The sequence below is a fragment of the Lepidothrix coronata genome, unplaced genomic scaffold (genome assembly GCF_001604755.1).
Source record: "Lepidothrix coronata isolate B3197 unplaced genomic scaffold, Lepidothrix_coronata-1.0 Scaffold154, whole genome shotgun sequence".
In the NCBI taxonomy this organism is placed as follows: domain Eukaryota; kingdom Metazoa; phylum Chordata; class Aves; order Passeriformes; family Pipridae; genus Lepidothrix; species Lepidothrix coronata.
Genome location: NW_016690334.1, coordinates 1,411,494 through 1,437,347, shown reverse-complemented (window position 1 = coordinate 1,437,347; position 25,854 = coordinate 1,411,494). Strand labels below are relative to the sequence as shown.

The following is a 25,854-nucleotide window of genomic DNA, read 5'->3' as shown; positions in this document are numbered from 1 at the left end:
CACTTCTGGGGATGGAGTAGCCACAGCTCCTCTGGGCAACCTGTGCAAGGGCCTCCCAACCCTCACAGGGGAGAATTTCTTCCCAATATCCCATCTAACCCTGCTCTCTGGCAGTGGGAAGCCATTCCCCCTGGTCCTGTCACTCCATCCCTTGCCTGAAGTCCCTCTCCAGCTGTCTTGGAGCTCCTTGAGGCACTGGATATGCCATAGCACAGTTGCTTTTCACCCATCACTGCTAAAACTATTGGTTTCTTACTTCCAAATCCTATGTACAGTCAAGAAAACCCTCAATGACCAGTGACAGTCACACAGGTGGCTTTGATGAAGATCATGCAAATCTACTGTTGACTAAAACCCCTATTTTTCTAGACAGTTCAGTCACACAATTCCCTCTAATTCCTATACCACTGTTTTTCTAGCACAGAACCACCTCCCTGGTAGGAAAATATTTCAAAATACTTTCATTCTGCCTCACACAGCAGGTAAATATTGTACTGCTCACGGCGGAGCCGGGAGGTCACGCTCGCAATGCTGCCGTGGGCTTTCCAATTAAAAGAAAGGAAAAGAAAAAAAGCCTTACACAATACATCCAGTTTAAATTATTCTCCTTGTTTCCTGACAAGATAATGAATAGCATGAACCGAGTGCTCTTCTACTTACAGTAAAATGTTAATTTGATCAGAGACCAGTGGTGTGAACAGCAAAATGAGATACTTACACACACATACAAAAAAAAAAGTATAACCTTTCCCTTAAAGTTCCATCAGCCAAACTGTATTTCCTCACTCCATGCTAAATTCAGTGCTGTGTGTGGCAAAATCTTCCTATGGGCGAGGAGTGGGTATTATCACAAGTAATTCTGCTGCAGTTAATGAGCCTGGTTGTGGCAGCAATCACCACGCTTGGAGCTGACATTCGTACTTGCAAGCTGCTGCAAAAGCTGTGTTTCTGAGCGTGAGATCAATTAAAACACACTGGTTCAATGTGCTTTAATGTTCTAACTTTCCAGATATAAAAATTTACTGTAAAATCTTTTAAATGGCCCTAACTTCCACAGAACAGCAAGCAAGGTTAGATGAAAATCAGGGATGTGATTCTTCAGGGCTCTGGCACCTATTTTTTTCCAACAATGGAGAATTACATCAAAAAAAGAAAAAACTCCACCAACCAGAAGAGGTTGAGTTGTCTTCATTCTTGTCTTCAGGCTATTGCACTTTCCTCTGTGCACTGAGAGGCTGCCAGATAAATGTATTCCCAACTGAAAGCCAGGCATTTACAGGAAACCCATGTTTGTATGAAAATAATATTAACCATATTCTGCCTTTATACAGCACTTCTCTGAGCAAGGATCTCAATGCCCTTTGTAAAGTAAATGTTATTATTCCCATTTTACAGACAGTGAAATCCCAGGATTAAGTGAATGACCTCATCTGCCATAAAGCTGCATAACTTTGCTGGATTCGTGGAATAGTTTGGGTTGGAAGGGACCTTAAAGAGCATCTCATTCCACCTCCCGCCATAGGCAGGGACACCTTCCCCTAGACCAGGTTGCTCCAAGCCCCATCCAAACTTGCTCTGAACACTTCCAGGGATGGGGCAGTTCCATGGGGCTATGGCACACCAGGAGAGTGGAGCATCCAGTTCGCTGCCAAGGGGGTCAGAAATAAAAAGCAAATTGTCTGGCAGTGTCTGTGTGAGCTTTGGTGCAAGGAAAGAGTCATGGCAAGATGAATCCCCTTCCTCATGGAAGTACAAAGCTAAGGATGCCTCGCCACGGGTGTGGGTACCACTGGGGGGTCAGAGCAAACCCTCCCACGAGCACCAGCACTACCTGTACTGTCTTGCATTTGTGTTGCTAAGTGAAAAGGAGAATTTATTCCATCTGCTGCTCAAAAACATACATATTTTATGGCAATCTCACTTAGCAGGAATATCTTTTCGAACCATTTTCCAATGTGATTTGTTGGAGACAGGAAGGTGCCATACCCAAGGAAATAAAAAATAATCTTGAGAACAGCATTTCTGCTAAAACACCCTAGTGAGGTTTTCTTTCTACTTTTATAGCAGACACTGTTTTATGTATTTTAGTGGCAGTTTGGCTCCAAAAAAATGCTAAAATTCACTAACCCTTCCTCTACAGACCTTAAAATCCAGCACTGCATTTCTGTGGAATAAACGGTACCAATCCAGTCCAGATTCTTTAATAAATGGCTCTGTATTTAAGAAAGAACAGTTGTTCTTGTTTTATTGATAACAGAAGTTTCTATATTTGACTTTCATTCCCCAGAAAAAATAAGCAGTAGAAATCTGGGAGCACTATCAGCACTGTGAAGACAGAAAGAAAACCAATGGAAACATTTTGCTTTTCCAAAGGGATAACAGAAGAAAAAAAAAAATTAATTCTTCTTTTATAGCTTATACAATAAAGTCCACATGCAAAAAAAAAAAGTGTCATGTTCTCTTTCTGCTATTACTCCCAAAATCTAAGGATACCTATATCAGAGTCTGCTTTTTAACCCTCCATCTTCAGATTAAAATACAATAACCCAGGATCAATCAACCCGAACTAAAGTTCTACTCTTTTTCTTTCAAAAGTGAAAAAGCACTTTTTTTTTTTGTCCAGGAAGCCTAAATTAAAAAGCCTGTTGGATTTATTTTTTTTTTTTAAGCTATGTGAACAATGTATAAAGCCAGCAAACAGACTTGGATACCTCAATGACATGAAACCACAAACTTAGACTCAATATTAAAACCTTAAAATGAGCCTCACTGTCATTTAAAAAATTTAACACTCCAAAGTATTTCTGCTTTCACAACCTAGAAATCATTCTTTCCAACAGAAACCTCAGTTTTTCTCAAGCACAACTGGGTGACTCCAGATTGGTGGATGAAGCACAGAAACAGGACAATAATTTATCTGAATAAACTTGCCATCCCAAAAGATTTGTAACTTACTGCCATAAACACTTACGGGAAAGGTGCAAACTTGAAAAGGTACAGAAAAGTGCTAACCATAAATATTTGTGTAAAATAAACAGCCACACAACTGTAACTGCTGTGAATGCAGAAAAGTACACTGGAGCTTCATTAACTTCCCTGATTGGAAATTAGAATATTCTGGGAATCAAACAATAAAAAATTCAAAGATGCTGTATCCCAAACTATGATAAATCATTTATTTTGACAAGTACGGGTAGTTTAGTTTTAATTATTTATTCTTATACTTCGTAGCATATCAGAAAATATGCAGTGATTTATTGTGCAAAATGAAATGTTAATAAAATGAGTCCCTTCCCCAAACTACAGCATTATTAAATCTTCATGGAAATGTGAGGGTGAGCTTGTGGGTTAGTTTTCTTGTTGAGCTGGAGAGTCAGTAAAGTGCAAATAAGCCATTCCTATTGTATTTAGCTCTACTGTGACTTCAGTCCTGTACAGTCACACAACCTCAGGGATGAGGAGAGGATTGGAGAGGGATACTGGACCCCCAGTTCCTCTGCTGTCTGGCAGCAGTTGCATTTTACCACGAAAGCAAGTGGGGGTTATTGGCTTCAGACCTTCACCCCTTCTAAAGCCCCATGTCATGAGCTAATGGCTCCTCTTGAGGCAGGTCTAGGTGAACCATCCCTTTTAATTTACTATTCTGGCCCTTTTTTTTTATAAAAAAAGCTCTGAGGACTTTCAAGTGGAAGGGTCACTCTCCAGGTCGCCACTGAGACCCACCTCACCCTCACAGAGGGTGTGACTCGGTGTACTGACATCACCCTGAGCTCTGTCAGTCACAATGGACCAGTCCTGCCATAAATTCCCCCCCAAGATCTTGGATTAACAGCACTGAGCACCTGGATCAGCAGCTAAGGAAGGGGCTGTCACCCCAGTCATTGTGTTGCTACCACCCACCTCTGCTCCAGCCTGCTCTGCTCAAATGAGGGATTAATTTCTCCCATGATTATGGTTTGGGGGCAAATTCAGTTTATACCTTGTGTTACTGATACAATGGAGAGAGACGGAGCTTTGCGGTCACTTCCCCTTCTTCTGTCTGAGCAGAAAATTGCAAAGCTCACTGGTATTTAAAGGTAATTATTTCCAGGAGCCAGTAATTTGTTCTGGGGATGACAGCACACAAACTAGCCCAGAAAGCTCCTGCATGGGAAAACTTGAGGATCCAAATGAGGAGAATAACTGGGAGAAGAAAGGTGATGGAGTCTGAAGAAGAATGGCCCATGTTTGACCCAGCAGGACACCAGGGTGGGAGTCACAACATCAGCTCTGTCCCTAAGGCTTTTATCACCCAGGATATGGACACCTGGACCAAGGTCAGTGAGTACATCCACACCCTCATTCCTGCAGAACTGGAGAGGGAAATGGCCCTGCCCACCTCTCAGGAGCCACAGAGGTGTCCTCACATACACGGGAAGTTCTGAAGTGCCAACTCTGGATTTTAAAAGGGCAGTAAGAGAGAAAGGGATTTTCAAGAAATATCAGCTCTTTAAAAATTTACAGCAATTTTTTTTCCCACATTTTCGTTGGAAACATGTAAATTTCTGCTCCAAATCCCAGTCTTTTGGGTCAGTGTTAATTCCAGAGGAGCAAAACATCACATCCAAATCAGCAAGGCAGTCTATGCACAAAGCAGGAGTCGTGCTGAGCACTACTCTTTAAAGGTAGCCTTAATAATGGGGAATGAGCACTTACTGAAATGGTAAAAGGAAATGTTAATTTAACTATTAAATACATAATTAGGTTAAGTACTTGTTTCTGCAATTGTAACACTTCAGCCTGATGCAAACTCACTTTCTGGCCTGTGCAATAGATTTAATTTCTTCCTTTTTTTTTTTTTTGACTATAAAGAGGCAAAACACAGGAATTGCTGCTACAAAGATTACTTAGATATAATTTATCAAAGTGTTTTATAAAGGTAAAGCATCACACAAGGCAAAGACTATGAGGATGTTTCAGCAAATGAGCTGAGCTACTGCAGCAGCTCCTGCTCCTCTACCAGTGAACCTTCCCTTCCCTTCTCCATCTCCTCTGAGGCCACACACTCCCCTTGTGTCCCTCATGGGGCCCTCAACACAAGGAAGACATGGACTTGTTGGAGAGAGTCCAGAGGGGGACATGAAGATGCTCCAAGGGCTGGAGTCCCTCTGCTCTGGAGCCAGGCTGGGAGAGCTGGGGGTGTTCAGTTGGAGGAGAGAAGGCTCCAAGGAGACCTGAGAGCCTTTTCCAGGGCCTAAAGGGGCTCCAAGAGAGCTGGAGAGGGACTTGGGACAAGGACATGGAGGGACAGGACCAGGGGAATGCCTTCGCACTGCCAGAGGACAGGGTTAGATGGGATATTGGGAAGAAATTCTTCCCTGTGAGGGTGGGGAGGCCCTGGCACAGGTTGCCCAGAGGAGCTGTGGCTGCTCCATCCCTGGAAGTGTCCAAGGCCAGGTTGGACGTGGCTTGGAGCAACCTGGGCTAGTGGAAGGTGTCCCTGCCCATGGCAGGGGGTGGGATGAGATGGGCTTTAAAGGCCCTTCCAACCCAAACCATTCCATGATTCTGATTTTGGCACTGTGGCCTCTCCCATGGTTTTTTGGGTTGCTTCCTTTTTTTAACCCACAGAAAACAAACTTGGCCCCTTCATCCCAAATCTGCATTTACTGAGCTCACTGGACTCAATGAATGGTCCCCCAGTTGCAGGAGCTGCTTTTTGAGAGGGGATGGGACTGTAGAAGCTGGAGGGGGAGGCAGAGGAGGAGCAGATGGGGAAAGGGAAGACAGAATCCTCTCTTCTGACTTTACAACAGCTCAGATGAACTGCACACTGACAGTAATGTACAGACCCAGCTTTTGCTGAATTACAGCCAAAGAAAGGGTTATGTACATAAGCAGTTATAAATTTTACCTAATTACAACAAACCCACCACAATAAAGTAAAAAAAAACAAACCAAACCACATTGCAGCTTTGTTCCAGTTAGACAGAAAAAGAGCATTTCTATATAAACATATACAATTGATTTTGTTATGGCAGTGGGGAAATCAGAAATACCTATTCTTTAACTACAACCCCCCTTCTACCCTGAGGGAAAGAAAAAAACAAACCCTACTGGGTAAATCATTGCTACATTGGCAGAATGTAGTGCTTTTGCAAAAATCACAAAATAATTCTACCAAAACATCTTTAACACCTACATCATTTCTAAAAAGTCTACATATTTCCAAATAATTACTAGCACTTTAATAAATATTTAATGCAGTCTACAAAAGTTCTCTGACAGAACTAAAAACCCACTGTGCAAACACCAGTTTGCTTTTACCGACTAAATAATCAACCCCACAACCTACAAATCTGCTTTGAGCTTCATTAAGGCATTAAGGGGCTGGAGTGTGGCCAGAGAAGGGAATGGAGCTGGGGAAGGGCCTGGAGCAGCAGGAGCAGCTGAGGGAGCTGGGGGGGCTCAGCCTGGAAGAAAAGAGGCTCAGGGGGAACCTTTTCACTCTGTACAAGTCCCTGACAGAAGGGTGTAGGTGGGAGTTGGTCTCTTCTCCCAGGTAACAAGTGATGGGACAAGAGGAAACAGCCTCAAGTTGTTTCAGGAGATGTTTAGATTGGATATCAGGGAAAATCTCTTCACTAAAAGGGTTGTCAAGCCCTGGTACAGATTGCCCAGGGCAGTTGTGGAGTCCTCATCACTGGAGGGTTCAAAAGCTGTAGCACTTGGGGATATGGTTTGGTGGTGGCCTTGGCAGTGCTGGGTTAATGGTTGAACTGGATGATCACAGAGGGCTCTTCCAGTGGAAATGATTCTGTGATTTGTATTTGTACAATTTACCAAGAACTAATGTAAAGGCCAAGACACTTGCAAGACTTGACAGCTGCACCAGGGGAGGGTGGGGCCTGAAAGCTGATCTGGCAAAAGGAAAAAGGCAAAACCAAACAGCAGCTGGAGGAGGGGGTTCATTTTCAACAGGAGCAGTGGCCTGGTCTGGCTCCCACAACCACTGCTGACAGCACAGGGCACTCAGCAGGACCACACAGAGGGGAAGGAGCTGCCACAATTCCTCCTGGCAGTGAGCTGCTCTTAGGTAAGGTTCAGCAGGATTATAAATCCATAACCTGAGAGATTTAAGATTGTAATCTCTGATTTTACCTGACAGAGGGTTTAATGAATGTCACTGATAAGCAAATGCCTAGTTGAGGTTTCCCTCTGTGAAACCACCACCTGCTGCGTGTGTGACCTGTGAATCCTGCCTGTCCAGGAACATCTCCTTCATCACCTCAAACAGACACTCAAAGCACAGACTGCACCAGAAGGACACTTGGCTCAGGTGCTGGGTTTGGATTTTTTAAAAACTTATTATTTTAAGAAGTCCCATATGATTGTGCCACTTTGTCAGGAGTGTGTGCCCTGCAAGGGATGGTGGGAGGGACATTTATGCCAAATTAGCATCTGCAAATCAGCATCTGCAGGAACAAATGACTCAATTCCTTCCTTGTCCTACAGGGCAAAGTCTGATCCAACCCTTGCTAAAAATTAATGCACCAATAAAACATATCAGAAAAGGAAAAGAAAAGAAAACTCTGGAGAAGTCCATAAAAGCTGCAGCCCTGCCACAGCCACAGGGCAGAGGCTCTTTAATTTGGGTAAACCAGTCACTTGAATGTCTGAGTAGGGACCAGCATGATGGATTTAGAAACATAAAGCCAAGAATAACTACAGTGGGAAATGTAAGTTTAAATTATTAGAAGGTAAATATATGGGAAGCACCACTCTACTGTGCACACAATCCTTGCAGAGCATCCCTAAAGAGCTGTATTTTGCTCTAAATTTGCATATTTTCTTAGTCTACACAGTTATGACTGCTAAGTGCATATAAAAGAACTGTCATGAAATCCAAAAGAGAATTAAAAGAGAAAAATCAAAGTCACACTCGGAATTTTATGGAGGGCTCATTTAAAATCCTACCTGATTTGCTCTTTCAAGGTCTGTCATGATCATCTCGATTTCATCAGCCCTGGGAGAACAAGAGAGCAGAAGTTCTGTTATCACATGGAGAACACCTGCTACACAAGTTTATGCACGGTAACAATTGCAACATTCACACAAACAATAACCATTTTCAATATTTATTTATCAAAGGACCCAGTAGGGACTGATCAGCTCATCCTCTGACTGGTGGAATCCTCTTGGGTTTCAGCTCAGTGGCCTGGTTTGCAAGGCTCCAATTCCTTTGCCTGTTCCCTTTTTGCAATGACATAGGCATATTAATATCTGAGCATATTCATTTGATCTTTGAAGGTCTTACTCCCCAGAATTCTGCACAAGGGCAGTGGCATCTTTCCAACACATGAAGGTGCTTCACAAGTGATAATTATGGAAAAGTCAAAGACTGCAATTCTTCGGTCAACTACTCATATACACATACACAAAAGTAGCCTGTTACTCTTCTGTTTCAGTGTGCCTGGAAGTTTGGTTCTAAATTTGGCTAAAAAAAAAAAATATCAGGAGGTCAAAGAGACCGAGAAATTTAATTTTACATTATGCGGAAAAAGAGGGTTTTTTTGACACAGATTTATCAAACTCTAAATTTAGACTCTTAATGCACTTTGCAAACTGAATAAGAAAGTCAAAGGGTTGAAAACTATACAAACAGTCAAGGAAAAATAGTGTTAGGTGGCAGCTCCCAGACCTGACCCCTTAAACACGAGCATTTCTAACACTTCACTCGCACAAATGGAGCCAACCCTTAAGCAATCTTTTCTTATCTTCATGCTGAATCGTGGGCAAATACTTCCCACTCAGGCTCTCACCTGGGAAAGGTACCAGGGACAGGGCTGACAGACCTCAAGAATGTTCTGTATCAATATCATAAGACATATTATTCTCCCCAGACATTTTGCCTGTCTTGTATCCCTGGACCATATGGAAGCAATAAACACTGTCCTCATCTCCTCTGAACAGCAGCTTTACCAGCAAGTCCTTTTGCAATCTGCCAACACCATAATGTCTGGTTTTTGTTTTTAATCTGTAGCAGATCATTATCAGTAAAAGCTGTGAAATGCTGGAATTCCCTTCCTCTGCCCATGCAGAAAAGTCAGGGTTCGTTTATGTGCTGATTCCCACAGAAGATCCATTTCCCTGTGCAGGTGTTTGTTAGGAAAGATCATTAATTGAAGTATGTCAGGGTTCTGGCACTGGATCTTTACACTGAATATTGACTTACTCTTCAACAGTATTTTAGATTTCTGTGTGTACACTCAGGGAAATGCAGTAAAAGATCATAATAAGCAAATGTGCATGTATAAAAATTAATGGAAAATTATTTTTAATTACAGCCTTTAATGCTGTCAGGGTAATATGAACTGCCTTCTGAAAAAATCTTCTGGACAATAATGGAAAACAGATTAACATGTGTTTTCTTGGGCAGGAGAAGCTAATGTGCTCTTAAATGGGAAAAAATCCTGCACAGGATGTTTTGAATTAATAATAAATAATGGCCATTACTTACTGAACTGAACAACCACTGTTTGGGCAAAGAAGGATTGAAGGGAGCAGCCCAGGGACCGACCTGGACAGGTTCATGTCAGCCTACAATAACACCTTCCATCTCTTTGGCCCCTGTAATTGTGAAACATCTTTTGTTTTAGACTCCTGGCCCAAAATACTTACTAATGAACCCATAAAAATTACAGTATTTCCCATGGAACACACATCCCTAAGACCATGACTCCCACCCCCCTGTATATCTGTAACAGATAAGAGGGAAGAGAGCATCCTAATGCACCAAAAAGATGCTCCCCAGCATTTCACAAATATTCTTAGCCAGGATAGTTTAAGGATCCTCTTTATACAAGCTTATGCATTCAGGCTGAATTTATGTGTGAATGCCTCAGGTTATATGGAGCCAGTAAATGATGTCTGGATTATGTCACATCCCTCCCAGATCAGAGCTGGGAATGTCCCACCCCGCACACCGGCCACAGCTCCAGCCAATCCTGTTTCTGCTCCCTTCTCTGTAGGGTTTGAAGAATAAAATCCCTGCCTTTCCTCTCAAACAGGGGGTGCCAGGTATCAGCCAAAGGTCTGGAACACTGAAGAATCTGAGGAGAGTGAAAGACTCAGAGGCACAAAGCCCTCGGATGGGGAGAGGAAGAGCTTTGGGATCAGAAGGGTGGGGTTTCAGTCCAGGCAAGGAAACACTTCTTTTTTTAGCAGAAAAGAAGGTGACTCTGATGGAGAAAAGACGAGCATGAAGGGGTAGAATGTGAGAGGGTTGAGACCCATCCAAGGACCCTCAGCTAGTGAAGGGGAGCCAAGGGTAGGAAAACTGATGGAGACAGCGAGGGAAGGAACAGAGGGATGGCCGAGGCCAGTGGACCAAGAGAGATGGGACCAAGAGCAGTAAAGCAGAGGAGCACCCCAAGCCAGCAGAAAGGTGGGAGGCTGCCAGTAAAACAGGCTGAAACACAAGATGGTGCTTAAAAAACAAGGTGGAAGGACTCAGGACAACCCCGCGCCTCAAATGGACAGAAGTGTTAATACTGGTATTTGTGAGCTGTTCCGGCCGGGGTCAGGATTTAAGAGCTCTATTACAGCACTGGGATCTGCAGCCAATTACAAAAAAAAGCAACTGAGGATATAGAACACCATAAAAATGACATTTGTGCCCTTCAGCACACACAGATAATTCTGACTGAATCTAGTAGAAGTGTCAAACTGTAGCCAAGGGCAAAATTGTCCCTTTGTCCTTGTATCCAGACACACCAGCTGATCCTGAACTCCCCTCTCCCTCCTACATTTTTTTCTCCCCAGCTTTTCAGCACTCCTAATAAAAGGATGTAATATCTCCAAAAAATTCGAGCAAAACACCTCCAGCCTCGCAGTCTGCACACCAATGGAGGGTAATGCTGCAACTATAAGCGTTATCTTTAAGTAAAGTAATGAATTAAATTACTCTGTATTCTTTCCTAGCACAAGTGTCAACAGCATTCAGGAGAATCTTCAAAAGGAATTCAGGCTTTTCATTTTAAAAGCTCAACTACCACATCAGTAGCTGGCACTCAGCAGCCTAAAAACATGTATTTGAGAAAGTCTCTAATAGCTGCATTCACTGTTTGCTCAGCACAAGTATTTATTATAAAATAAATTACAGTTCTCACACCTTTTATGCACTCACAGAAACAACCTGCATTGATTTATTGTTTACAAAGCACCGTGTTGAATTCAGACCTGTCAGGTACGAGGCAGCTCTGCTTTGCTCACTGAATTAGTCCCACACAGGTCATTTTTGATGTATTCACCATCCACCACATTTGCTCATTTTCAGCCCTTCCTATTCTAATATTTCTCTTTATTTCAGTGGAACTACTTGCCAGGCAAAGCACCATCCAGCTCTAGGCTGATGGCACCTTGTCCTGCAGCTCTGCACTGAAAACCTGGTGGGTAACTTGAAGGGCACAATGGCCAAATTCATGGAATCATTGAATCACAACATAGTTTGGGTTGGAAGGGAACTTAAAGCCCATCCAGTCCCACCCCCTGCCATGGGCAGGGACACCTTCCACTGTCCCAGGTTGCTCCAAGCCACGTCCAACCTGGCCTTGGACACTTCCAGGGATGGGGCAGCCACAGCTTCTCTGGGCAACCTGTGCCAGGGCCTCACCACCCTCACAGGGAAGAATTTCTTCCCAATATCTAATCTAAATCTTTTCTGTTTTACTTTAAAATGCTTCAGCAAATCCATCATTATACAGACCCTAAATTTCTGCCCAGAATCATCCCATGTGAACTAAACTCAGTTATAGGAACCAGAGGTCTGATGATTTTACTTTGAACTTTCTTTGTTCCTGAAGCAACACACATCTTGTGAGTGCCTTGGGTCCCCTTCACCCCAAGAGCTGAAGGCAAGGAGAAACCTCCCAAAGTTCTGTCTTTCTTCAGGCAGATACAGAGAATGAGGGTAATTAGTAACAAGAGGACCTTTTGTTAAAATACACTAGTATTTTTGGTGGTTTGCATCAGATTTCCACATTGCAACCTAACATTAATCAGGGTTTGGTCAGGGGTGATACTTTCCTAACACTAAAATAGATCATGAGAGAAAGAGTGGGGAAAAGCTGTCTTCAGGAACAAATATTATCTACCCTGTGTTTTTGCATTTCACAGATAATATAATCATTCATCTGATCTAGTTTCTTACAGTCTCTGTGCAGAGGAAAAGTAATCATGTAAGCAAGACAGTTCTTCAGGGTGTATCACAGCTTGTTCTAAGTTTCCACGTTTTCAGACTAAGGAATTCAGGAAATCAAATTTTAAGCTCAAGCATTTGGAGCTACAGAATCAGCAGCACCAAGTAAAAAGAATCTGAACTGTTAAAGCAGCATGACCATGAAATATTCTATTATTTCTTCTCTTGGTACTGGGTTTGAAGTGAGAAACGAAATGCATTAAAAGCTATAGATTTTACAAGACATAAGCTTTTACCAGTCATGAAACAGCCCTCAAAGCTAACATGCCACCTATAAAAAACAACTTAAGGAGTTGGAAAAAAAACCCAAACCACCCCGCTTTTCAATTCAATTGCTTATGGGAAATAAAAAGTGCAGAAAGGTTCAATTTTCATTTTGAGATCAAGATAACGGATTAGGCTTGAACAGCACAACAAGCAAGCAAATTCAAGGGTGGGTAATGTGAGAGAAGCTCGGTTCTTCTCCTAAATAAAATTAAATTGGATGAAACCCCTGAACACCATCAAGTTATTCACTAGCAAGCAAGAAGAATCTGGACTTTATGATTAAAATCCAGTTGGATCAACTGGATTTTGATCCAACTCCTTCATTTAGCTTAAAGAGGCAGAAACAATTCCTTTTTTATTAACATGACAAGTGAATGGCTTGCCAAATCTTGTGGCTACAGCCCCCTAAAGATTCAAACTTACTCAACCTTGAAGGAAACTGCTGTTGGATTCTTTATACATGGAAGAACTGAAAAATACAGATGACACTCTGGAAATGGCAGTCAGTGGCGTGGCCAAGAAACTTCGCTACCAGGGTAGATTAATACTTTGGTTTGGCAAAAAACAAACAGCATTTTTTCCCACACATTTGTTTTCTTTAAAAACATGTAAAAGTTTACTAGTCAGAGCAAACGGTCTATGGAGCCAGTGGGGCTTGTTAAAACGTTCTAATTACCCAAGCATTTAGGCAGGCAATTTCAAACTAAAAGCAGACATTATCAACTAATGTGCATTTATGTTTAATTAAGGGAGAAAAGAAAAACCCTCCTTGTAACGTATATCTGTGATAGTCACAGAGCAGATTTTGGCCAAATTAGGTAAACAGCTCAGCCTCTCAAAATTACAGGCAGTGTAACCCAGCACTTGGCTGGCACAAAACCTGAAGAGTTATTTGGGGCATTTGGGAAGGGAAGAAAAGAAGGAGAAGGGCCCAAGCACTGAAAAGAAGAAAAAAAAAAAAAAAGAGGGGGGGGAAGAAGAAGTGCACTGAATTTTTATTTTTTCAGGTTTCAATAAAATTTTTATCAGGGAAGGTTCCTGGGTCTGGGAAGTAATTCTGGATCACTACACAACGGCAGCATTGCCTGCAGCCCGATGATCACGGCATTCACTCAGGGCACAAGAGCATCCCAGCATCTGAATATGCAATTCTGTTTTTTCTTTGAGCAAACCAGGATGACAAATTTCCTACCCAAATTTAAACCTCTTCCTCAGCTCTTCTGGTAGATGACCTCACCTAATCCCTGCATCTCAATGATCATGTCAAGGTGCCTGTGATTTGTTGCCTAATTTCTAGGAAAGAAAGAACCACCAAACATTTTCTTTGAAGCTCTTAGAAAGTTTCTGATAGAAGGTAATAAAAAAAAAAACAAACCACTAATTCTATTTTTCTTGCACTTTATGAGTATTACTGCACACACAGTTTAGGCATTTTTAGAATTCATAATGATTCAAATCCAACAAACATCCACAGAGGATAAATTCCCCTTTATTGCTAATAGAAGACCGAAATGTAATAGGCAGAAGGGTTTTAACAAAGAACAAAATAAAAAGTGATTTCAGCATAACCAGCATAGCATGTCAAAGGGGAAGATCTCACACACTTTTTACTACTAAGTTCTCAAATCTACTTTTCAAATTGCAAGAGCTATAGGTTAATATTTTCTTTCAGAGCAGCCCTCTAAGGATCTTCAGATCAGATAATCCTTTTTCCAATGTCATATAAATCCAGGCCCCTTGTAAAAGAATTTCTCTGTTCAGGGATTCATAAATCCACCAAGTTTAGTAATGAATTGGGTGTTTCCTTTCCTAGGAACTCAATTGAAGAAAAAAAATCCTCTCTCTGCTAAGCAGTGAAACATTGAAGGCTTTAAAGTGAGAGATCAAAGAAAGGCTGGGTTCAGGTGCTCCGGCGATTACACCACACGTCACGTGGATTCATCTGGGGAAATGTCCACTTTACATTGCCCAGGCCCCTCTTTGCAGATATCCTCCACTAAATCAAGTCCCTCCCCTAGCAAAAAGGAGAGGGGTTCAATGCTTTTTCCAACCTTTTTTTTTTTCCTTTATTAGAATTAGTTCCTGTTTCCTCTCACTGCTACCCTCGCACCACACACGTTCAGGCTGAAAAAAGAAACCTCGTGTAAAGATCTCTCATTAAGCACACCAGGATCAAGCAGCCACCCCAGCTGCAGGTGTGATCTTCAAACAAACGAGGTCCTGGGTGCTTGAAAGATGTCAAGTGATCATCAAATATTGAGACAGGTTAAAGAAACTGCTTGTAAAGCCCGGGATGCTTGGACAATACAAGACAAGAATCATCTCGCCCGTTAAGAGGGATAAGACCCTACAGAATAAAACATTTTTCAGTCTGTAGGAAAGCTGCTTTCCAAGAAAACCTGCACTGCACTTTGTTTTCTCTTTCATGGCTGAAGTCAGGATTTCAAGAATTGAAAAAAAAAAAAAATCATGTTTGCAATTATGAAGTTTTAAAGACAACAGAAATCAGCTTTGTTCCAGTGATACACGAGGGAGCAGTTCCTAAAGATCAGCAATGTTTTCTTAATCATTTTTGGAGAGAAATTGATATGAGTGACACTAATTGATATGCTCAATAAAACACAAAGAGAAACAGTGAGACTTATATATAACTGATAACAACATAACACCCAAGAGCTGTAACACCCATAGTGTCACACACACATGACCTTGGCACACTTGGCAAACCAAAGAACACTTAATGGAAGCAAATGGAATCAAGAAAAGGCATATTGGTTGAATTAAAAAGTAGCCCAATACATAAATAGATGGTCCATATTTTTTTTTTTCTTACATGGCACATATTTATACATGTTTCACCACGGCCAGTGTGAATCTTGGCTCCCCAGGCTGTTCAACCCTCCATTTAAACAGCTCTTACTCAGCTTTCACTGGGATCTTCTCTCCACAAGAACAGATCTCTCATGAACATTCCTCTTTCACAGTGTGTTTTTGCTTTACCCTGCAGAGCCTTATGAGCAGTGTTAAAATCAGTAATTAGGAGTGTTCAGATTTGGATTATTTTGGGTTTCCTTCCAACTCAGACCACTGGAGACAATCCTTTGGGCTAAAGGGGAGTTCAAAGAAGGTGCTGAAACCCGAGATAATTTTTGCACCTGAAATTTGCAGAAACCACCTTATTTAGACAGACCTAAAAATCCATTTCCACCAGCTTCTGAGAGAGCTGGTGAGAAATTTGGAAGCTCACAAGCAGTGGGCTCCAGCACTGCAGGTTCTCCTGCAGGCAAAGAAAGGAGTCCCTGCAGTTCCTTTTGCTGAAATCCTTCTCACCTGCTACAGGCTACAGAGAAAAGCAGAAAGGACTTTCTGATGTTTAATTTTTGATGTATTTATGTCAGAATCCCACCCACATGAATGTCCCGAGATCGAGGTTCTGCACCAGCACCAGTACCAGTACAAACCCAGCAGATTTTCAGGATTGAGTCCTCAGGGTGGGGAAGAAAACCTCCAGGTTCGGGTTTAAAGTGCTCAGAGGAGTTTATTTAGACAAACATTCCCAGCTGCCTTCCCAGCACTGCCCTGGAAAGCAGGAGTGGCTTCCTGATCCGACACCACGGCTCTGAGGATTTTCTAACAATGTAAGATGACACAGATGCAGCAAATTCCCAATTTCCTAGTGCCTCCTGGTACAAATTGAAAGAGCTCGCTGCAATTCCCCTCTCCTGACTTCAGCTGATTCAATAACACACCAGAATTTAAACACAGACACCCTTCCCTCTGCCTCCCTTGCACACAAAGCATATCAAACCCATGGAATTGCTCCTGACTTGGCCTTGAGCAGCCAACACGATGTCAATTTTACATGTTTTATAAAGCAACAGCATGTAGAAAGCAACTCAAATGCGGGTCATATCAAGCATGTGACCCACAGAGCAATCAAAGACTGCCTGAAACTGTCATTCAAGGTTCAATCAGCTTCTTGCAGGAAAAATGAAACATCTGTGGCCCGGAGAATTAAGTTATGTATTGCATAATTCATCTGGTGTCTGCCACAGCAGCCATTTTAATGCTCTAGTGATAAACATGTTTGATTATTTTTGTTTTGTTTCCTGTCGCCTCCATGGTATTTCTGTTTATCCTCCCATACCACAACGCAGAATGGAGATAACAAATATACAAACCAGTGTTAGAGTCGGCTGATAAGACATGGGAAATCAGCAGCCTTATTAATCACATCAAGGCAGCAGCATTATTAAACCTTACACTCCCTGTAACCGTCCTCATTTGGGGTCTTTTGGGTACACTCTGCACTTAGATTTGCTGATGAAATCATTGTTTCCCGAGGATCCAAACATTTGGATTGAGCTTTAGAGGATTTTCTATCAGGAAACCTGCTCTCTTTGTACACAAAGCAAGTTCCCTGCTGGTTCCCAGGTATTCCATCCCCTCACTTCTTTCTGATCCCAATATAAGCAGGAGGAATGTGCTTCTCACACCAGACACTGAACCCCTTTCCATTCATTTATTCCAGTAGTGGGTTTGTGGTCCACACTGGCAGAAACCCTAATCTAAAGCATCCTTTGGAAGTCATTTTGGGAAGTGATTGTTTTATTAACAGTGCATTACTTTTCTCCACAACTTGTGAACCCCAACACCTTCTCACCTGCCCTGCACTTCGCTGACTTCCAGAACTCAATCCCTGAAGAGCAGGTGGGCAGTTTGAGGCTCTGGGTCCTTACCCCACTCTCTGGGTGTTTATTCCTGTTGCCAGGAGTTGAGCATTTCTGCAGTCTGCTCAGAGCTTCAGATGTCAGTTAATTTGCTACACAATTAAACAGAGCAGCCATCATTTGTGTGAAATTTAATAGACTTGCCTGATACCAATTTACTCCAAACAGAAGCTCTGAACTGGTTGATGGAGCAGCAGCCTCTGAAGTGGTGGAGTCAGGTGTGTTCTTAACTGGTTGGTTTTTTTTTGAGTTTACAGGATTCCCACAGTGAGCAAACCCTCACTGTGATCAGCAAGTCAGCTCTACTGCAAACCCAGATTTGGTAGGAGCAGTTTTACCTGACACCCTGTGGTTGCTTCCTGTGATGCTCCACATGGAGGTGAGTCAGTGGATAAAATACACATCCTCCCTAAGCCCCAGTCCAAACAAAGCCCTGCTTCCTATCGATTGTTCCTATAAAGCTGTTCAGACAGTACCCACTGTGACAGTATCAGCTGTCCCATCTGTGCCTTCAGCTGTCCCCCATTGCTGCTTCCTCCTGCAGCATCTCTACATCCCTCCCTGATCCCTTAAACGTCACCTCTTCACCTCCCACCCACAAACTGCAGGAACTGCACGCTATGGATGCTTTCCAGCAGCACAGGCAGGGCTGATCACCCTGCAAGTGGAGAGGAACTGCTGCTCCCTCAACCTGCCACCCTCAAACGGGCTATTTGTCCGTCTTCCATTCCCAATCCCTACAAGCTTCACCAGAGCTCCCTGTGCCCGGGATTTTTAAGGCTGTTAATTACTGCCCAAGTCAATCATCAGCTTCCAAGTTAATTTAGGAGGGGAACTGATGAACTGCAAACGGGTGGCCGAGCAGGCTGGCAGTAAAACACACCACAGGCTCATGGAAGCTCCATTTCCTTTGGAAAAAGGGATAAAGGCTGTGGTCATGCAGGGTTGGGGATGCACAAACAGGCTGCTCTGCTTCTGCAGCACAGGAGCAGAACTCACCAGTTTTTCTTTTACTTGAAAAAAAAAAAAAGTATAACAAAGTATAAAATAAAAGCTTCCTTAAAGACCAAATCTTACTAACACTGCTGTCCTACAACTCACATAAGCTCTTTTAGAATTGTTTCTCCAAATACATAAAATATTAAATAAATATGAAAATAAACAACAACAACAATAATGATAGATGATTGATAGATAGATAGACAGAGAGATAGATAGACAGATAGATAGACAGATAGATAGATAGACAGATAGACAGATAGATAGTTTTATACTTTGGAGATAGAGCACCTGCAACAATTTATTATTTTTACTGATGGAGATAAAATAGATAATTTAGCCAAAATTAGAAACCCTAATTGCAGGCATCTTAAGTGTCATTCTATTTTATCGGATTGGCAATACTTTAAACTGAAGAATCAGCAGGAAGAATTGTCTGTGCTTTGATTAAAGATCCTCTAAAAATACACACAAATATTTTAACTTACTTAATAATGTTACTGGAGTTTAAAAATAAGCACAAATACCTTGGCAAAGATACAGGAGCTTTTTGATGGTTTTTTTGGTGGGTTATCTTTTTTTCTTTTTAGAATCATCATGTCACATCTGAAACATACTTTGGGTTTTGAGTAATTACAACCCAAAAATGAACAATCTTCTCTCATACTACACCAATGCCAGAATTTCTGTATGTTTGTTTTCTTTAGAGCAAAAATAACCTCAACAATTGGAGACTGTTCACAATTTTTACTATAGCAATATTCATATTCCAGACTGATCTTTAGGAGCTTCTTTCCAGAGACACCCAGCATCTCTTCTCCTTAACCACAGAGAGAGCTGGGGAGCCCAGTAATTTGGAAAATCTAGGTATCTATTAATTTCTCCCCTTACTTATTCTGTATCTTTGTCCATCACTGTATGAACCTATAAAATGCTTTTCTCTAACTTCCCACAGTCTTTTTTCAGTGCAACAGTTTGAAAACAAAGAGTGCAGTAAGAAATTCGATGTACAGGTGTCACTCCACAGGCAGAGATCAAGGGGAAATTACTGCTTCCCACCACAGCAGTGACACACCACCAGCTCCTCCCTGGTGGAGAACAGTTATCCTCCAGTGACCTGAATGTTTTCAGGGAAAATATCTCAGACTAAAGGAGAGAAATCCATACCTGTTCCAATTGTAGCTCAAATGCTTCAGTTCTCTAAATCATCTGTTCCCTCTACCCAGTCTGACTTGGTAACTGGAACTATGGAGTGCAAGAGAACATCCCACATGGCCTTTGGAATGATTTATTGGCATCAAACAAGATGAATGTGTCCACCAGGCCAATAATCTCCAAGTTCCTATTTCTTACCAAGCTGCTCCAAGCACATTCACCCACAGGCACCCAAAGATGACAATATCCTGCTTCCCTACACTGCCAAATGCACCTGGAGCATCAGTGATGGACAACAAAGCAGGCACTGTTTTAGCTGTCCTTTATCTGTGGAAGGGACATGCAAGCTGTGCAAAGGAAAAGCTAAATGTTGACTCTGCAGGAACACAGCATCCAAGTGGGAGATGTATTTGGGGAAGTGTTTTAGATGCTTTTGGTTTAGCAATGAATATAGGTGATGTGACTATTCTCTGCTATCATCTAAAGTAAGTATTTCCTTCTGGCTATCAAAGAAAATCACATTACATGGTCTCTGATACAGGTAATTGATGTCCTCCCATCCAATAAATGGAATTAAAATAGCAGATAGCATGATAGAGATGTGCTTACTCTACATTTTGAGCAGGTTTTACCTTTCCCATGAGCTATGCTGAAGATCAACAACCAGGATGATTGCTGTCTATTTAATAATGTATCCAATTACCAACATGGTTTTTCTCTGTTCCCAATTTGTCCCAGCTTTGCTCAGAATGGAAACACCACTTCTGTCAAATGGCAATCGTGCCAGTGCTCTGCTGTTTCAGTTTATAGCTCTCAACAGCATCAATCCTGCTGACCTGAGTGACAAAGCAGCAAGAAAAACAGGTGGAAAGAAACAAAGCAGGGAATGTGAGACCATGGAACAGAGAAAACAACCCAGGGAAGGAGAACTGGTGTTGTCTAAACCTGCACAAGCACCAGTTCATTACCACAGAACGTGGAGAGATGTCTGAGACACAGAGAAACCTCCTGGTCTTCAGATGAAGGAATTGCATTCTTCTCTCTCCCTCCCCTTCTCTAGGCTGGCTCTCACTCCAGTGGGGCACCCAAAAAGCAGGCTGACCCCCAGCTGCCCTCAGGAGTTGGTCAAGGAGCTGGTTAACGTTGGCTTCACTCGAGCCTCCTATACAAGCCAGCAGGTTTACCTTTAAATCTTTGCTGAATATATAAAGCTGCTCAATTCTTTCCCAACTTAAGCCTCCAGTTGTACTGGATTATGAGGGATGCTCACTAATATGACTGACAGATTGCCTGTCTACACAGAATTGAAACTGGATATATATTAGACAGCAAAATTACCTTAAATAATCCTTCGTGGCAAAACTCAACCCTACCAGGTACTACTTCAAGCCCTTGGAGGACAACAGTGCACAGTTTTCTAATTTAACCTTTTACAATATAATTTCAGAAACACTTTTCAAGGTCTTTATTTCCCTTGCAACAGTTGTTTTGCCTTTAAAATACTGCTGAAGTAAAACAGCTTCAGGCTTGACTAATGTTGTAGTCTGCAGTAAGGAACTATTTGATTATTCTATTTCAACAGTTAATATAACTGGTTTAATGTTTCTACAGAAGGGGAATTTGAACTGGAAATATTGGTTTTCTGTTGCTAATGACAATTCCTCAACACTTCTGCTACATCAGAAGCCTCTTCAGTGGATGAAAACCATCCTTCCTCCCCGAACAAACAGCTGTAGCAGAGAAAGGAGGTAAGAAGACAGTGCTGACTGACCCTTTGGATCTGCCTGGTTTTTGATGCAGTGCTAATTCTGTAACCAAGTGGTCTCAGAGCCACAAACCCAGCATTTGCTTAAGGAGAGTTTCAGACTGTTTAGACCTTCAGTGCCAAACACCCCTCCCTGCCATCCCCTGACCTGGGGAGGTGTAAAGGTGAGCCCAGAGCCCTGCCAGGCGTCCCACCTCCACCTCACTCTGCTCCCCCACTGCAGCACCCACATTTCCCAGCTGTGACAGCCCCTGCCCAGGCCTCAAACCTCTGAACCTGTGGCTTCAGCTGGGTACTTTGCTGGAACATGAACTTGTACACAGGCACAGGAGCAGGGCAATTTCCCCTTCTTTCCCCCAAAGCAGACAGTTTGTGCCATCAGTTCCTGCACCGTATGTGCAAAAGTTTGAAACTTTCCAAATAAAGCTTATTTAGTCTCCTGCTGTTTTCCCTGGGCTCAGCTCCTTTTATGGCCTCAAGCAGTAAATCAGTAATCCAGGGAACCTCACTTTGCCTCTGAAGTGTTTTACAAACAGCGAGGATGGGGCCAGACTCACTGGCTGCACAGGGCTCTGCCTCCTTCCCCCATCGCCTTCCCTGCACTTCCAGCCTCCCAAGCCACAGGCTCAAGTGTGCAACCAGGTTTATTTGATGTCATAACAGAACTAAACGGTGTGGGAGGGGAGCTCTGTATGCAAGAATACATTATAAAGCTCATGAATTCAACCCACAAAGTTTTTTTTCTTAAATTTGTTCCAAGGAATGGACAATAATTAAGTCTTCCACAGGCCCTGGCCACGTAGGGTATTTGGTACAGCCAACCTTACTACAGTCCCACTGCTATGAAGGTAGAAGGTACAAAGGAACAGGAATTAACTAGGAAAAATGTGTGTGTAAATCATAAATAAAAAATAATAACAGTTTAGTTAATACAGACAATATATTGACTGAGGAACAGGAACAAAAGTTGTTAAAAGAAAAAGGCTTATCCACCACACACTGCACAGGGAGACTGTCAAACACTGCCCTGGGTGAGAATGGGCACGTGCCTGGCAGGTCTCACCACCCCCAGCTCCCTTCCTGGCTCTGCCACGGCATCACTGACGACACGAGGGTGACAAAAATCAATCCAACAGGCAGCAAGACAAATAAGTCATTTGTATCAAAGCTAAAATATGTTTTTGATCAATAACAGAAAATTAACTCGCGCTCCTTTGCCAAGAAAATAGATTATTTAATCAGAGTACAGACAGATAGAGATGTTACATAATCAAAAAACAGCTCGCACTGCTATATTTAGTGGCCACTGTCTTTTAGGGAAGAGGGCAAAAGTACACCCATTATCAGCTACAAGCCCTCTGCTGAAATGGTTTTCTGATGAGTTAAGCTGGTCTGACATACTTAACACAGAGATATTGTATATTTAAAACTATAACAATGACCACAACAGAATGAAGGCAATGAAGAAGGGAAAGGCAAGGGAGGCACTGCTGTCCCATGGACAGATATCCACAGGGTTAAAAGGATCAAGTCCCAGCTAAAACTTATACACCAGGGGATCTCTAAGAGTAATTTCTGACCTTTCTAACTTCCAGACTACCTGGAGTTTTCCATCAGAGGATGAAACATCAGTACAGCACATTTACAGTTTATGACTGGTTGCTTTTCACAGTTATTACTGTGATTTCTTAGCAATAAGCAGTGGAATTGCAGGAATTTGCAGAACATACAGAAAAATCACTGATCTAGACCATCAGCACAGAGCTCATTTAATACCAGCACAGCCTGCCTGGCCACATGGCAAAGCTGGGAACCTTCCTGCATCCCTGAGATCCACAGGATCTTAATTAGAAGCTCAAAGAAATGCCTGTCCATGGATTGTCCCCCACATGTGAACAACATCACCATCAACATGACCATCTTTCCCTCCCTCCAGCTTCCCCACCAAACAATAAACACTGGGATAAAGAGTGCCATTAATACTGAAGTCAAGCATCTCTAGTTTTTATGGTTTCAGATATGGAAAAATTCAAGTAAGGCATAAGAAAAACTAATAGTTAAACTAAGGGCTTCCACGCCTTTACATAAAAGTGAAAGAAAACCCTCTGTTCCTAACTGGAACATGGATGAAAAGAACATTTAGTAGAAGAGCCAGTGATAAAAGCTGGTAACCACCATTTCTTTTATCGTTTTAGGTATCAAAACCAACAAGGAATTATATCAAGTGATATTTGCATCAGGTTTATGGAGCAGCTCCACGTGGGTGTGCAGCTCTCCCAGGCACTGAATGCAAAGCAGTCTTGGAAGATGGTGATTAGGACCTTACCTTTAAGTGTATTTTTCCCTGGGATATCCATTTTAGACACCCAAGGGAAAGAAAAACTTCAGGCAGACAAAAAAATCCTTGGTGAGCACAGTATTTTAGAGAGATAAGAAAACAAACAGTGTGAACAGGAATCAAAGATGCTGCTCCAGTGTTAGGATACCTTAAAGATCCCTCAAATGCTGAGGAAAGCTGGAGAGGAAAGAAAGCATTATGGCCATTAAAAATAATAATAATAAAAGATAATTACAGCTGGCTCCAAATGTTAACAATTTAATAGTTACAGGATCTAAGTACTGCAAATGACTAATGCAGGCAGCAAATGTATTTGCAGCAGTGTGCAAAACAAAGCCCTTAAAAAGTAGAAAGCTCTGGGAAAAAAAAGGATGAACTGTTTTATAACATCAGCTCTGAAGCACATGGCATTAAAGAAAGGCTCTGTATTACCTTCCTTTTGTGACTGGTGACAAGAACATCTCCTTGATTTACCAAGATGATGAAAAACCAATAATGCACAATTTGGGAGCACCAGAAACCTTCATGATTACAACAACACCAACGTTGTATCTTTACTGCTCTTGTAAGAATGAGACCTGATGGGTGATTTTTTTTTCTATCTGCACAAGAAGTCACAACATACTTCAAGACATTCATCCATATGCAAAGCCAAGGAAAGACTGTTGATGAATTTAAGTGACTGCAGACTGGAATAACTACCAAAATTGCTGATTATTTACTATGGGCCACTTTGTGTGCGTATTTTTTGCCAGCAATTTTATAAAATACAACTTTAACCCCTAGCCCCTTGCTGTGACTACAGTTGTGCTTTTAATAAACCAACAACATTTCCCCCAAATAATTAATAAAAGAGGAGCACAGAAATCCACCCATTCACCCACGACTTGTAAACAAACACTCATTTGCTGTTTATTTTATTCGACTAAAAGAAGTTCCTGCAGACAGAACTGAGCAGCCACCAGTTACAGGTTCAAGATGCTTGTGAAACAAGGGCTTTTCTGCCTCAGTCTGCACATGATGTGGCCAAGACCGGAATGCTGGAGGGTGGGAGGAGGGTGGGCCCCACCGAACACACGGAACCATTTCCTTCTCCAAACATGCCCACATGGAGCCCCCATCACTTATCTCCCTGCACAAACAGCAGCACAGGTCACTCCTTCCTGCCTCTGAGCAGGCACTTCCCGCTGCCAGGGGCTAATGAGCACTGTCCTCAAGGCTCTGGGCACCCATTTATCCAGCAGGGAAAGACAGGAGAAGCCACCGGCAGCAGTCGCCTTCTGGCCCTCATTTCCTTCGTGGATGATCTGCTGCTGAGCTAAAACCAGCAGCTCTGCTGCCTAAAACTTACAGGGTACTTTCCTCTACCAAAGCCAGAAATTGTGTTGAGTAATGGTTTCATTCAATTTGCTCACAGTGTTCTCCGTTGATGAATATACTTGATTTCATGGAAATGTGATTAAATAAATCAGATAATGCTAAGCTGTACCAAGTCTCAAGAGGTTCTAGTTCAAGATGTGAAATACTTGCCCCAATAAGCATAACTTGAGCTAAACTTGTGCATTCTGAGTTTTTATGACCTTCTTAACCTCCAAAAACCTCTGGTGGCCCCCTTATTTTTGTTCTCATGGGCGTAACATCAGAATTACAGGTTTTGCATAAACTGCCACACTGATGCAAAGGTATGTGAGGACTGAAGGGGAAGGGTTGGGAAATGAGGAGGAGAAATAAAGAAGATGGGAAAATTCCTGCAAAGCACCTCGACTTATTTGGAGCTCACGGCTCTTGGCACACAGAGGGACCAGGTAACACCAAACCCAGTGCTGTGGCTGAGATTTTCAGTACCAGAAATCAAAAGGAACAGCTCTGAAACCCAGGCTGTTTATAATCAGTTGTCTACATGTGATGTTACAGGTCTAATCTTAAGTAGTCCAAGTGTTAGACCTTCACCTGCCTCGCAGGAGTTCACGTTACACCGTCCTCTTAGAGAAAGGAACACCAGCCAAGGAATACAGTGAGCCCACACCACATATTCCTTGCAGACTAAAAAGAGCTTTCTGAAAAGACAGCAGTTGAAAGGCAGCCTGATTCAGAACAGGAGCTGTGTCTGTAAGTAGCTACACCACCTTCCTCTGTCACTCCCCACCAAACTCTCATTCTGCAACCTGCAAAATGATTCTTGAAGAGAACAAGGTTGTCACCTCCAGCACAAAAGTGGGTTTCTAGATTTCAGGTACTAAGGAGTGAAATGCAAAGGACATGACTGCTTTTCCTGACTGGCACTCTCTATGAAATTAACTTCAGACAGACCACCAAAATCCTCACTCTTCCTACAACAGAGTAGCACAGAATCCTAGAATGG

The 25,854-nt window shown here is 42.3% G+C and overlaps 1 protein-coding gene across 7 annotated transcripts in view; it reads right to left on the bottom strand.

The window, feature by feature from the left end:
- The window catches only part of CUX1 (cut like homeobox 1), a 272,065-nt gene that overhangs the window by 91,574 nt on the left and 154,637 nt on the right, over positions 1 to 25,854 (bottom strand). For all 7 annotated transcript variants that reach the window (XM_017828880.1, XM_017828881.1, XM_017828884.1 and 4 more), the window contains exon 9: positions 7,957 to 8,005. In XM_017828880.1, the coding sequence (XP_017684369.1) occupies positions 7,957 to 8,005 (49 nt within the window). The remainder of the gene's footprint in view (positions 1 to 7,956; positions 8,006 to 25,854) is intronic.